We start from the raw sequence: 15,689 nt of genomic DNA on the forward strand, positions 1-15,689 counted from the left end.
GAGAGAGTTGTACTAGAGAGTGTGACTGAGGATCTCTGCTTAAGCCTAAAAACATATTCGAGGTGGCTAGCTCTGCAAATCATTAGCTTATCTTCGCTCACTCTACGCTGGACTGGCAGCTGAGCTCGAGCTCGGATTTGAGTTGGAGCCGGGTAGTTGGGTAGAAGAAGTTGAAGTACTCGTTGGCCCACCTTGTCCGCTGCCATTGGCCGCCACCATCAGGCCATCCACCACACTGCCTGCGCCGCCGCCGCCGCCACCACCTCCTCCTGACGCTGCTCCAGATCCGCCTGGCGGCCCTCCTCCTCCGACGCCGCCGCCTTGATAATCGGAGTCGTTGCTGTGCATTCTTTGGTATGAGACCGAGCCGGGAGTGCCGGGCACCATTGCCGCAATGCGATCGATATTCTTTTCGCCTCGCAAAAATCTGCCGCATCAGAAGAATGGGAATCGTTTAAGTTTGTTATGACATTTGAAGAAAAGTTAACAGGCTATCGGGAATGGAGTTATCGTCCATCGTCCTAGTCCCAGGCTAATCCAGGCTAAATGCGTCGCTTAATATACCTTTCGAGCTTATCGATGCACGCGTCCTGGTAGTCGTGGATCCAGCTAACTCCGTTGAAGTGCGCCACACTGCGCATGTCCTCCGGCAGCGTCTCCACCTCCGGCCAGTAGAATTGCTGATCCATGATGGGTATGATGTTGCAGTTCGAGTTCAGGGCAGCCACAATTTCCTGTATTTCCAATTAATCAACGTTTAGACCATCTGCAGCTTGTGTTTTGGGAGGAGGATACTCACGCGGTGCACCCAGTCCTTGCAGTCCTCGTCGTTAATGCAGCGGTGCAGGGCATCGGGGGTTAATACTAAGACAAAGTTCTTTGCCTGCCGAATACTGTTCAAGAGGCCGTTGTCGAATTTGCCCGCCTCCAGGCGCTCCACGTCAATGAACACGGAGAAACCTCGCAGCTGAAGATGAACCTGTGGAGTGAACCAAGATTTTGGATTAAAAACCTTCCTCTAGAACTCCAAAATGGTACGCACCTTGAGCAAACTAGCCAGCTGGGAGCCATTGGAGCGCCTGTAGCTAACAAACACGTCCAGGGTCTTGGCCATGTTCTCCTCCGAGGAGCTGGGCAGCGAGTTCTCCAGGTTCTTGACCGCATTGAGGATGCGCAACCGATGGATCGAATTGTGGATGCCACACTCCGTCATCAGCATGTCCTCGTTAACATGCGGCAGGGAGCACTTGTCGATGCCGGCGTTCAGCATCGCGTAGGTATACGTGCAGTAGTCGGCGCCAATCTCGAGCAGGAACTGGTGCATCTTGGCCGTGTCCTTGGAGGAGTAGTCTGCCATGCGCTTCAGGCATTGCAGTTCGCGTTCGAACCGCTTCAACAGAATGCCATTGCCAATGCCGATATCGTCGCGCAGGTTGTCCTGGTTGAGTTTCAGCAGCAAATCACCGTCCACCTGGGACTCCTTGAACTGTTCGATGTAGTCGTTGAAACCGATCTGCTTCACCCACTCCTGCACATCCTCCACGGACCACAGGGGCACCTGCTGGGACAGCTTGTGGGGCACTGTCTCGCCGATTAATCTCAGTGCCTGGGCGGCAAACTTTGAGGCGATGGCGTTGGGGCAGCTGGCCACTGTTTTCAACGCCTCAATGGCATTGATCTCCCGGAAGATGTCTGTGTTTCCCTGCTCCCGCTTGATGCCTGCCTCCATGCAGAAGTGGAAGGCGGCCAGGTTGCGGGCCTCCTCGCGATTCGAGCTGAGCACCGGCACCAGGCGCTGCAGCCAGTGCTTGCTCTGGCCGTGAGCATGCGCCAGGTTGGAGCGGGCAAAGGCCGAGGGGTCGTGGCTGGTGACGAACGGCTCCACTAGGTCCAGGCAGCCGGACTTCAGCACCTCCGCCTCGATCTCCTTGTTGGCCACCAGAACCGCGATGGCCAGGCAGGCGTAGTACTTGATGTTGTCATCGTTGTGGAACGCCAGCGGGAACAGCCACATTGGCACCTTGCGGACGATCATCTCCTCCTGGTTCTCGGCCCCGCCGTAAAGGGACAGATTCGCCAGGGCGCTGGCACAGTGACGCAGGGTCTCCACGTCACTGGTTCGGCACTCGAAGAGCACGGCATCCAGGCCTCCCAGCCTAATCACATCGGAGCAGGTTCCCTCCGAGTGCTTAAACAGATGCTCCAGGATCCCAGTGCCGACCCGGGAGTGCTCCATATTCGACTTTTTGGTGCAGACGCAGGCGACATTGACCACTTTGTCCAGGCCATTGTCCACCACGTGCTTTCGGTTCTCGGTGGTCAGACACTGCTCCAGCAGCTGGGCGGAGGAGAACTGGAGATCGGGCTTCACGCAGTTCTTCATCAGCAAATCCAGCCCCCCGCTTTGCCGGAGCGAGTTGCACAGGGAGTAGCCTAGCTCGTGGCCATGTGTGGGCACAGCCCAGGCTCTCCGGATGACTTCGTTGATCTTCTCCAGGTACTCGGACTTCTCCTGACCCGCCACATGCTGGGTCAGGCCCCGTTCATCGTCCTGCAGCGAACTCACGATGGAGGTCAGCATGTTGGAATACTTGTTGATGGTCTGCTCGATCTCCTGCTGGCCGCTGCCGGCAGTCAGGGACTTGAGGTCGTCCAGTTTGAGATCGGTGAGCTTGACCATTTGGCCATTCATGGCAGACATCTGGGAGGAGCTGGCGATCATGCTGCTGCCGGAGCTGGAGACGCCCTTGTGGGTCATGGAGTAGTTGGACTGGGAGGCGGATGAGACGTGCTTGTTCTGACTAATGATCCCGTTGGAGGTCATCGTCTGAGACTGTTGGGACTGCGAGATGGCCTTCTTGTCCGCCGAGAAGGTGTCGCTCTGGACGCTAATACTGGAGGCGGCCACATTGTTGCTGGCCTGCTGGGTGATGTCGCCGGTGCGCAGGGAGAGGGCTTCCTGAATGGCAAATTTAATATAAATATTTTATATATTTTATATCAAAGTTTATATATTTTTAGCAAAATTTAAGATGGATAAACAATTTTTAGTACGAGCGTTATAACATGCTGTATTAAACTATGAAAACAGAATTTTATTGATTTTTGTTCTTTTTGGGAGCTTTGATTTACTATTTATTGGGAAATTCTTAGAAAATCTAAATACAGTTAGGAAAGGCCTACTGATTGGTAAAAATTCAGAGCCAAAGCTTTTTATTTTGATTTGAAAGAGGTTGGCCTATAGAAGTTCCATAAGTATTACTCATACGACCCGTAGCCCAACTACTACATGGTATTTATTGGGCAACTCCAAGTTATATTACTAAAAATTCCTTTAAAGATAAGAAGTTAGCAAATGATTGCTAACATTTGTATATTTTCTAAATTATACTTCCCAACCCAAAGGATTCTGAAGAGGATCGTTAAAAAGCCTTTGATTACTTCTGCAAAAATTACTCATACGACCCGTAAGCCAGCTAACCATTTCTTCTCCTAACTTATGTCTAGATTTCAAGTATGGAATGTTTAATATAATATCTCTTCAAAGGACACTTGCTAAGACAAACAATTTAAGATCATATTTTTAATAGTTTCTTGTTTTAATTGATTTCCCTTCCACTTTATACCTTACTCTGCTCCACCTCTATGGGGATTTCTCGTACATGTTTCATGTGATTTCCGTTGCAGTTGTGATTATTGTTGTGATTTGGTGTTGTAATTGTCGAGTGGTTGCTGTTGTGGTTGGGCGTGGTCGTGGGCGTGGGTGGTGGAGGAAGTAGTTGCAGCTGAGGCTGCTGTTGTTGTGGTTGTGGCTGTTGGGTGGGTGGTGGCGACAGTGGACAGTTGCTAATTGGCTGTAGGGGCGGGTTAGAACTTTTACGTACTCTTGTGTGCGAACTAGAACTGGAGGAGGAGGACGACGACGACGACGATGAAGAAGAGGAGGAGGCGGAGGCGGAACAAGAGGCCGAGGCGGCAGTAGCTCCAGACATTCTGGCAGCGGACGCCGTGGACATGGTAGTGGCTGCAGTTGCCCCGGCCACCACTTGAATGGGCTGGGGGGGCGGTGACAGAGGCGAGCTGATCCCGAAACGATTGCCAGAGGGGGGCGTGGCCACCGGAGGCGGAGAGAGCGGCATCTCGACAATGGGACTGGGCGAGCGAGTGGGCGTGAAATCCGACTGGCCGCTCGAGCGGAAGATGCCCTTGCGGACGGGCCAAGGCGCCTGGTTCGCGGACATGGCTATCTGTGTTTCTGGGTGTTTTTTTTGTTTTTGTCAGGTATTTCAATATGTATTTCAATGCCAAAGTCGGATCGGTAGTTGCTGATTATTTCGTTGTTCTCGGCACTCGTTTATATATGTATGTAGATGTCTAGATGCTTTTCCGTCTCTATATACTTAATATTTATTTATTTTCATTCACATAAAAATAGCGCACAAATTGGCTGCGTCGACGTCGTTATACTTTCTCTCTCTGTATTGTATCTGTGTATGGTATTTGTAGTTGTATCTGTATCTGTGTGTTGTATCTGTGTGAGTGTTTCGCTTCGTCAGTAGTTGTGGGTGACACTGACCGACAAATAGAGCTTGTAATAGTTTTACAGTTAAAGGGCAATTAACAAGGCACTTGACACAACTTCGTGGAACGACACTATGATTCTAAACACAACACTGGCTGGCTGGCTGGCTGGCTGGCTGGGCATGCTATGACCGAATCAGGCACTTGTTGAGCCTCATTTGCATATGGAACGACGACGAGGGGCGAAAAAACTCAACGAAGACATCGGGGAAAAGCTCACATAACGCCGAAAGCGGTAGGCCATCTGTCTCGTTAGGTTTTTCAATATTTTCCAATTTCAAAAATTTGTCACTTTAGTTCTCGAAATGATTTCATCACAGTTTGTGGTTGAACTTTCGTCAAGTTTAAGTTGGATTAGCAAGTGACTTGAAGGTCACTATACCCTCTGTGTTTCAGCTGCGACAATATTTCACTTTCGTAAACAAAGTTTCCAACTTTTTGTCACTCGTTTTGGTTTATTACTTGGATATCGTTTAATCTAGCCACAGATTATCATCGGATTCGTATATCAGTATATGTATATATGCCAAGACTTGTACTAATCTATTCAAATACATATGATTCGATCGGTCTGAAACGCTCGCGACGATCGTCTGTCTGCTACTGAGGTCCCCCCATCGCTCCCAGTCGTTTTATTCAAAAGAATTTCGAAAATAAAACAAAGAGAGCGCCGCAATTTGTTCGTTTTTGCCATCCAAATATTCAATTTTCGAAAAATTTCAGAGCGTAAAATCGGGCGTGGGAAATAAATCAAAAATAGGGAGCGCTATGGGGCTATATAAGTAGTATGGAATCTCTATAATTTCTCAGTTTACTTCTTGGAAGTAATTTCAGGCAGTGCGTGCCATTCCATGGGATTCTCGCAATTGACGCAAATGTCCTAAGACCATTTTGATTGTACCACGATCCATGAAATACATCCCGAGTATTTTTATTGGATTTTTTATTAATTCTCAAGCCAGAGCACTGGTTGGAGGCACATGTGGAGGAGCGTGGCTGTTGGTCTATTTGCTATTCGATTTTTTTGGCCAAGATCCAGGCACAAGCAGCCTTTTAAATTAATGCCCTGCTGTGAGCATTAATTCTTTTTCTTTTTTTAATAGTTTGTAAGCATTTCTGTCTTTGATGAATGATGTGATGATTTAAAGGGATTACTAAAAATGATCTTGAATTTTATTTCAAGAAACAGTGACCTATTTCGCCTGCTTTCCCCTACTTTGTTGTAATAAACCCCAAAACCCCACTCCATCCATTACTGTCCTTGACATTTGCATACATGCCAGGAAATTTAATCATGCCATTATAAAATAATTAATGCTAATATACATTATCCATGAAAACAAACAATGATGTAATAAAATAAACCCCTTCCCAACGCCTGATTAGATAAACGAAACTATTGTCGGAGCTTAGTGGTTCCCCTTTATATGTAGGAATTTTGCTGTAACCCGGGGTAACAAGTGCTCTAGATGGATGTACAAACATTGGACGGCGTATACCTGAACTCTTCGAAACATTCCGGTGGGCTTATCCTTCTTCGATTTGCAATAGTTACGCACAAGTTTGGGGCTCCCAAGGAGCAGGCACTTGCCGAGAAACATTTCACATTACTTTCGCAAATTGTGTTGCCTAGTTTTTGGCGCCAGACAATCGATTTTCATTTGTTTCAACGACGGCACTTTGCAGCTTGACAGACTTTTACTTTCGGTCGTCCGCTGAGGAATGTTCTTGATGTTCGGTTAACGCCTTGGCACTGGTGGCCCTTATGCGACCTTAACATGCACGCGATGAACTCCCAACTGAAAGGAGTGCCCCGGTCTAACAGTTAGCGAAAGCTTCCCGTATCGGGGGGGTAACCTCCCTTTCGAGTGGTCACCCTTGCTAAAGCTCAACGGGAAAGCTCTACTGGGGGGGGCAAGGAAATTTCAGGGGCGGGTTCAATGACTATACAGCAGGTTATTAGCTCTGATTTTGTATCACATTGTATCCTTTAGAGATAACTATCTTTCCAAACTCACCTTGACAATGGCTGCCTTCTCCTCTGTTTTGACTCCGTCCACCTCCAATCGATTCTGCATCGCCGCCGTGGCCTTCTTCTCCTGGTAATCTATGTCTCCGGCCTGGAGTCGCTTCATCTCCGCCGAATTGCTGGTGGCCTGTTCCGAGCTGAAGCCATCGGTGACAACCTTTGTCTTGGACTCGGTCTTCATGCGTTTCTCCTGGAATTTGATCGTGTCGATCGTTTTGTTCGATCCACTCAGCCCACTGGCGCTCAGCTGGGCGGCGGTGGGGTGGGTGAGGTCCAGGCCACTGCCAAAGTGGTTCGTGGGGCAGTCGTCGTCATCCGGCAGGGTAACGATCACGTTGCTGTCATCGTCGACATCTAGATTCTCGAACGATTGTCGAAGTCTGGATGGGGGGGAGAAATTGTTTAAAAATGTTATATCTGATAGGCAGTTGGAAATTCGACACCTCACTTTATGTGAATCATGGGGATATTATCATATCAAAGGTATTTTATCTCTTGGAATTTGAGTGAACCATAAAATGCATGATTTGTGTAATCATTATTCACAGCTTTGACATTTTTATACCCTTGAAGAGGGTGTTACTCAAAATTGTGTCACGAAAAATAGACAAAAAATCTGAAAAATATTTTGTCTCAGGATTTTGATGCGGTTTGGTGGAGAATCCATCAAGAAATCGTTTAAGGTACTCCGCTTGAGAATCTGATGAGAACTAGGGAAGATATAGCCATCCCTGTGGACCCTATAGGGGAAAACCCCATTTTCAAGGGATCCCTCACGAAAAATGGACAAAAAATCTAAAATATATTTTGTCTCAGGATTTTGATGCAGAATGGTGGAGAATCGATCCAGAAATCGTTTAAGGTGCTCCGCTTGAGAATCGGATAAGAATTGGGAAAGATATAGCGATCCCTGTGGACCATATAGGAGAAACCCCCATTTTCAGGGGATCCCTCACGAAAAATGGACAAAAAATCTAAAAAATATTTTGTCTCAGGATTTTGATGCAGAATGGTGGAGAATCCACCCAGAAATCGTTTAAGGTACTCTGCTTAAGAATCGGATAAGAATTGGAAAAGATATAGAGATCACTGTGGACCCTATAGGGAAAAAGCCCATTTTCAAGGGATCCCATCACGAAAAATGGACAAAAAATCTGAAAAATATTTTGTCTCAGGATTTTGATGCAGAATGGTGGAGAATCCACCCAGAAATCGTTTAAGGTACTCCGCTTGAGAATCGGATAAGAATTGGGAAAGATATAGCTATCCCTGTGGACCCTATAGGGGAAAACCGCATTTTCAAGGGATCCCTCACGAAAAATGGACAAAAAATCTAAAAAATATTTAGTCTCAGGATTTTGATGCAGAATGGTGGAGAATCCACCCAGAAATCGTTTAAGGTACTCCGCTTGAGAATCGGATAAGAATTGGGGAAGATATAGCCGTCCCTGTGGACCCTATAGGGAAAAACCGCATTTTCAAGGGATCCCTCACGAAAAATGGAACAAAAATTTAAAAAATATTTTGTTTTAGGATTTTGATGCAGAATGGTGGCGAATCGATCCAGAAATCGTTTAAGGTACTCCGCTTGAGAATCGGATAAGAATAGGGGAAGATATAGCCATCACTCTAGAGGTCCATAAAGAGTATATGTATGCTATAGTTGCCATATATTTGAACTATCGGAAATATAGTAATAGGGTAGCGTGTATCAGGAAGGGTATATCGCTTCGGCTTAGCACGAAGTTGTCTTTCCTTTCTTGTTATTCATGAGTTCTAGTCACCGTGAAATTACATAAGAAATCATGTGAAATGACTATCTACTAGATTGCCAATGTGCAGAGAGATAGTTTCTGACAAGTCACTCCAAATTGGCGAAAAAAGTCTGACTAATGGGGTAAGTCCCTGCGACACTCACTTTTTCTGCAGCTGCGTGATCTTGTCCTGGTTGCTGAGACCCCTGAGATCGTCGATCGACGGATGGGCCGATGTGAGTTTGGGCGTCAGCCGGCTGGCCGTCGTCTGGGACATTGTGCTGGGCGCTGTAATGGCCTGTGTGGATGATGTGTTGGCTCCCGATCCTGCTCCAGTGATCCGCTCGATGGCCAGATCGTTGATTTCTGACATGGACTTTTGTATGTTTGTGAGATCGCGCTTGACCATTGCCGCCTTCATCTCCGAGGATGTGGACAGGGCCTGGGCGGTGGAGCTGGAGGAGGACGATGAGGAGGTAGATGAGCTGGAGGATGAGGAGGTTATGTGGTGGTGCAGACGCTGTGATTTCTTCTCCACCCGCGTCGTTGTGGTGCTGCTGCTATTGCTGCTGCTGTTGACAACCTAATAAATAAATATAGATAGTTTTGGGGTTATTTTTTGGCACAGACTCATAGGCGGAGGAATGTGTGGAATGCGTTGCGTAGTCCTCAAATCTACAGAGACATTGCTATGTGCAAATATTATATATTTTATTTTCTACACTGTCTGGCACTATCTCTGGATTCCTCTTTTATGACCGGGGCGCTTGGCCAGGCCAGTATAAATCAAATTGGACATTTGTTTTGGAAAATGGATGGCCTTGCCCATCGTAATACCCAGATAATTAAATAAAATACTATTCTAGGCAAGAAAATATTGATTTTGGTAATGGGTTTGTCTCACCATAGCTTTATTTTTATAAATTCTAGTTTTATTTTGGTGGAATATGATGATATTCAAGCCACTGACCCTAACCCTAGGTCAGTAAACCTGTTGATGGCCTCATCGTCAGGCTTTAATTAGCCGTGTATCGATTCTTTAAAATATGATTTATTAAATTATAAATTAGCTTGACCATTTTCGCTTAAAAACATATTTATTTTATTCCGAACTCTGACACTCATAACTTTCTAGGAAAAACCCAAGTTTTCTATTTATGGTTTTGTTGCAGAAATGAAAAAATAAGCTAAAACCCGCCAGACTTTTGACAAATGTTCGCGCATTACGAATCAAATCTAATTTTGGCCAGGTTTCTGGCGTCTGCCATCAAGAGACTGAGATCAAGGGGAAGAAATCAACGAAGATGCCTCAAAAGTCAAACAAGTTGAGCTGTTTAGTGCTAACCGTGTGGGTTGCGATCGGTTTTATAAGGCATTCTTCTGGTTGGCCAATAAAACATGGGGACATACATAAATCGAGGCATCGAGAGCGATTTGAATGAACGTTACGCATACGCCATGTTGGCCCAAGCAAATGGCAGCTCGCCCTCTCCCGACTGTTTGTCGCTCTTTTATTTTCTGCCTGACATACAGTTATCGGTAAGGTAACACCCTAGAGTACCTACTGATCAATAAATACTTTATTTTCCTTACAAGTGCTGGAGTTTGGCTCGGACATGAAATCGAAAGATTAGATATCACTTGTATATTTCTTTGCCATTTGTTTGCCTTCCATTCTGCGTCATTTACCAATTTATCACAATGATGTTTTATGTATGGAAACACAGACTAACCTTGTTTAAACTCTATACGATTTCAGGAAACTTCTTCGAAAGCTTGGCTGCTTTCAATAGAATATTACGTATACGCCTACGTTTTGATAAAGCACTTAACTCGGACATAAACGTATGTGTTTATTGTATATATAGTACTGGCTATATAATCAGTTTAGGACGAGGGTCTGGCTTATCAGACACTCACACACAAGCACACACACACACACAGTTGAACCAAGAACATATACCTTTTCAACCGTTAGGCCCCTGTTTACAGGATGTTAGCTTGTTTCAACTTTTACTTTTAGTTTCCAGCACTTTTCTTACTCAACACTGACTTTTCACGCTTTCATTTTTATTTTACGGCTGTCGTTGTTCGTTTTTTTTATTATTTATTTGTGCAAATAATGATAACAAAGAGAGTTCGTTTAATTGTTCGTTAATAGGCAAAAAAAACCCACGATTTTTTGCCAATTGATTTCGTTTCGGTACTCGTTGGGGTGAAAATAACTAAAGAAATTTGTATTTTTCTTGATTTTTATGTGAGTTATTATATTTTTCGACGGCACACACGCTGGCAATAGAAATACGGCAATACGGCAAAATTATTTCCGCTTTGGTCGTTGGTCGTGTTGACTGGTTGTTCGAGTATTTTTGCTTAGTATTTCTTGAATTTCTCAGCGCGTCGCTGGTTCGTTCGTTTCGTTAACTAAAATAAAAATGAGCGCCGAGTACGAAATTTCTAGCTTCGAAGGCAGCGTGGGAGCTTGGCGAGAGCTTTTTTTTACCTCAGTCGCGTCGCTGCTGGCGTCACTTTAAAGTGCGATCGGTAGGGTACACTGAGAAAAGGTATAGTTTAGATCATACACCTTGATCTTGAATTTATAAAATAACTTAAAGTTTTTCAGTAAACTTATTTTAACATTCTTTGGGAAAATAAATATTTTTTAATATTATTACTTTTTTTAATATTTTTTTTTCACTTCATAAGAGAGAGATATGGCTAAATGACAACACATGAAGGTGTGCTGGTGTGAGTAAGTTCGCAAGTCGAGGAATTCTAGGAAATCAAATTGTAAATACAAGTCGGCGGCTCTCCCTCTATAATGCTCATTTTTTTTATATAGACTCTATATTATAGAGATACAGATGTTTGAGTGTTTCCCTTCGCCTAATCTTTAATTTATGCAGTGAATAATTTGCATTCCCATAATTCAGCCGCTAAGCCCAGTTCTGTTCACGTTTTTGTTTAAGCTTTTTAAGCTTTGCTTCTCTAATTAACGCGTTCTTAGCTTCCATCGATATTTTTTTCATTTTTTTCATTTGATTTTCTGATTTTAGCTTGTTAGAGATTGTATCTCGTTCTGCTCATTTCAATTTGCGTTGTTTACTTTTCTGATTACCACAACGGGTACTTTTTTTCCCCCAACAGGGTTTATGTATGTGTGTGTTTATGGGGCGGCAGGGGGCTCTTATATAGCTTTGTTTTGTTTTAATTTAATATTTGAATAATTGGGTGTTAATCTATGTGTAATTATTCAGCAAATTTGCTTTGCTTCTATATTATTTAAATGATCATTAGGGCAATAAAATAAATGCATATCAAGTGATTTATTAATTTTTTTTCTTTGAAATTTAATAATAGTTTTGTTATAGATACCCGTGTAGTCATAATTCTCCTAGTTTACCTCAACCAATTCTGCGAATGGGCCATCATATCGCCCAATTGGCTGGCTAACCCATCTAAAATAAAGCTTTTTTCCCCAGAAAACTCAAAACTGTCACCACTCACAACAATTCATTGAAAGACCTAGCCACTGACGACACAAAACCAATTCGGCGAAACCAAAGGTAACCTGTGGCTGGTTCTAATTTGATTCAATATGAATGAAAATATTGTGTGGAACGAGTACTCTTGAACTGTCGAGGGGAGGAAGTCATACATATAACAATCAGTGATGATGCTTGTTGAACTTGGGCCACTTGGTCCGGTACAATCACAGACCCAACCAGGATGTAAACAGATAACGAGCAAACAATCGCCCCACCATCAAAATCAGCGCGAGTCTCGGATCGCAAAACCCGAATAGGGGGCAGAATTCAACTATATATGTGGGTATATATTTATATGTATTTGTTCATATTTAAAAAGCGGAGGCACCGGCTGCCGCTGCTGACGTCGAATTCAATGGAGGAGGCACACTTCGCCGGCAGCCGGCAAGTGACTCAGCCTCCCATTTAAAGCGAGTCAATAGGAGGGCTGTCGTCTGTGGAAGTGTGCTTTTTATTTTTATGGCCATACCCTATAACAGTAGGGCTGGATATATGCGATATCTACTAAGTAGATACTTAAAAATACATAGGAAATAAAATTAAAACAAAGAAAAAAACTTGAGTATTGCATTTTTATGAAAATTAGATTTTAACCTTTCTTATAAATATATTATGAAGCATATTTTAAGTCTAAAATACACAGTTAAGAATCCCTATTTAATAATAAATTTGCTTTTAGTAAATATTTAATTACTTTATCCGGAAAGATGTCCAAACATTTGTCTAAAGATGTCTAGAGACCTAATCCCTTTCAGGAAGTAGCTTGTAAAACTGAATCATAAATTAAAATAAATTAAAAAAAACTATATACAAAAGTGACTATCTAACTAAACTGTCATACTATTACTAGTTTAATAAACGGAACACTTATGACAGAAACCCACGATAGATCAAGTCAGGGTCTATTTCTAATAGATGAGTGGTCAAGTCTTGATGAACTCGTTGCCAGAGAAATGCTTCCAAACTTTCCATGGCCAATCTATCAATGGTTATTTTTGTAAAACGTGAAATTGAAATTTCAAATGGGTCAGTATCTATTTTTGTCGGGGCCAGAGAGTGCCAACTATCTGAGTGATAGACTATCTGATTGAAAACCGCCTTATCGAAGTAACAGCGGGAAAACTTGTAGATAAAAACTATAGTGATGGCTATGCAAATTCCGGTGAATACCCAACTCATATCTTATCTGGTTGAATCATAAAAAACGGCATAAACAAGTTGTTAACAGGTCATTATAAAATTGTCAAACACTTGTGCTGGCACGTTTTTCATCGCCTTGTGTCTCCTCTCGGCTGTTTAGCTGTTTGGCAATTACTTAAGTGTGTATTTATGTACCTATAACTCAATCAAGCCGGGCAAATAATAAATAAGTGATTAATACCTTCCCCAACAGCCTCACTGTCGCCGTCAATGGTTCTATGAAATTCCAGAGACTAATCTAATCAGAGGCGGGCCTGAAAGGGGGGGTGCTTTGGTGGGAGGCAGGTGTCGCCATAGAAGGGCACAGAGCTGATCGGTCAGAGCTGTGTGGGCATTTTTTCCTTTATCAACTACATATTAACCTCAAGAGTTATCGGTGAAACAGTAACAATACAGAAAGGTACCCTCGATTAGGAGGGGCTTCCTTAGTTAATGCTTTAAAAATAGCGACATTATGCCAGCCAGCTCTACCTGATTCCGATGCCATACTCCTCTGTTACGATATCTAACCTGATGACCAGAGCTGCGTCAGAATTTATTTTGTCTAATCGAGCACTTGAAGTCGGGGTGAGCTGCTACGGATTGGAATCTCTGACTATGCTCAATGAAAAAATCAGTCAAAATTAACTCTTGAGTGGTTTTCGAAAGGGTACTTTTTGGTCAGACCATCCAATGGTTCAAGCCCCTATAAGAAACTTTTATTTTCTGATCCATTAAACACTTTCAAGTATTATTGATCAATCATATCTCACCTGTTGCGAAGTGGATGTGGACTGGTGTGAGGTTTCCTTAAGACTACTGCATGAACTAGAGCTGGTATTAATCTGCCTTCCATTCGTCGTGCCGGCCACCACGCCACCCACTCCACCACCCACCACAGATCCGTTCAAGGCTGCGGGCGTCACCATGGTGGTGGTGCTAGTGGGCTGGGGTGAGCCGTTCTTCTTGTGGAAATTCTCGATCAGAGATGTGGCCCCACTCAGCACTCCGCTCGGCGAACTATCCGAGAAGTCTGTCATCTGAGAAATAAAAGAAAGATATGGTTAGAAATGAATCAGTCTTATCATGGGATATATTTTCCCTTATATGGTAAAGTATACGATCAGTGACTAATCCCTCTCTCACTAAAAATAAATAGAAATTGTAAACTTCCCCTTAACTTAACTACATAATTATATATTCAAACAAACCACTCACATACCAGAAAAGTACTATTATTTTTGCAGGAATACCATTTTTCTCTCACAGTGCACTACTAGCCCCATGGCTCTAATCAATATTTTATTAAGCTAGTTAATGCAACAGCTTTAGATAAAACAACCAGCTGGTCATAAAAATTGTCAAAAAGGCCGTGAAAATTATGCGTTGAGATAACGAGACTTTCAGAGGATTTTCAGAGTCCGAAGCCCCAAACCAAATAGAAGACTCAAATGGAAATAGATTCGTATTCAGGGTCTGGTTCGATTCGGTCAATTCAAGTTGATTTATGTTCTTTGTATTGCTTTGGCGTGTTTTGCAATTAACGATTTGCATAAATACAATGCAGTGATTTATACGTATTCCCCTGGAAGGTAATTAATTTTTTCTGCAATAGTATTTCTCGATTTGCGAAATTCGATTGGCGCGTGGGCCGTGTTTATAACTTATTTAAATCAGAATGGATTGGGTATGGGCTGTGTGTGGGTAGTAGCGTCTATATATGGTAATATCAGTAGCGGCTTAAAAAAAATAATAATAGTATTCTTTAAAGAAACCAAAATCTAGTCATTTCACGAGATTATTTTATGTTTGATTTCACACTTTTGTGAAATTCTCGAAAGATAATAAATGTGTTTAGGTTATGATGACTTTTGTTATTAAAATAGTATAAAATATAAGAGTATTTAAAATATAAATTAAATTCCCTAACTAATTTTAAAATAATTTATCTTCTGAATATATAATTTTCATTGCCTCCAAGACATTTACACCTCCAATTACACGTCCTAGGCCTATCCTAGCAAATCAATATGTCCCATTTATTTAAATGAAGTCTAAAGGCCTTAAAAAGGTTGAGCTAAAAGACCGTTACCAAGCCAACAAAGAAAGCTTTCCCGCCAAGCTTTTTCCAGTTTTTTTTATCTAACGCTCTATTCCGTGGGCAACCTCCAACACTCCCCCAGGTTATCTATCAGTGGTGTCACTTTTTTCTGAGCAAAAAAAGCTGGATCAACGAAAAAAAAAAGCTAAAAAAAGCGGAATACCAGAGGAAAAAAGTTAAGAAAAAAACTGATTTTTATAAGGCAACGTACTGCATGTTATTCACTAATAAGACCTCAGTTCCACTTAACATAAAATATATGGGTAATTCTCTAACGGATATCATTACAAGAAACCACAAAAAAACAATAATGTACAAAAATTAAGATCTATATTATATTTAAGATGTCGTCAATATTATCATCATCATCAGTTGGATAAAATTTCTTGTCTTCAATTGTAGATAGGCAGCTGGGTGGTATATTATAGTTAAAACAGCACATATTGTGTCGACGCAGCCCGTACCTCAAATTTTAAGTAAATTAATTTATAATTTTA

At 42.8% G+C, this 15,689-nt stretch overlaps 1 protein-coding gene across 9 annotated transcripts in view; it reads right to left on the reverse strand.

Moving 5' to 3' along the window:
* The window catches only part of Sarm (sterile alpha and armadillo motif), a 39,294-nt gene that overhangs the window by 3,071 nt on the left and 20,534 nt on the right, over window positions 1-15,689 (reverse strand). For 5 of the 9 annotated variants that reach the window (XM_017244728.3, XM_017244731.2, XM_017244733.3 and 2 more), the window contains 7 exons: window positions 13,865-14,131; window positions 8,529-8,947; window positions 6,600-6,990; window positions 1,043-2,959; window positions 800-979; window positions 565-734; window positions 192-427 (listed from right to left, as the gene is read on the reverse strand). In XM_017244728.3, the coding sequence (XP_017100217.2) occupies window positions 192-427; window positions 565-734; window positions 800-979; window positions 1,043-2,959; window positions 6,600-6,990; window positions 8,529-8,947; window positions 13,865-14,131 (3,580 nt within the window). The other 4 variants (XM_070279672.1, XM_070279673.1, XM_017244738.2 and 1 more) reach the window with 4 other exon arrangements.

The sequence above is a fragment of the Drosophila bipectinata genome, chromosome 3L (assembly GCF_030179905.1).
Source record: "Drosophila bipectinata strain 14024-0381.07 chromosome 3L, DbipHiC1v2, whole genome shotgun sequence".
In the NCBI taxonomy this organism is placed as follows: domain Eukaryota; kingdom Metazoa; phylum Arthropoda; class Insecta; order Diptera; family Drosophilidae; genus Drosophila; species Drosophila bipectinata.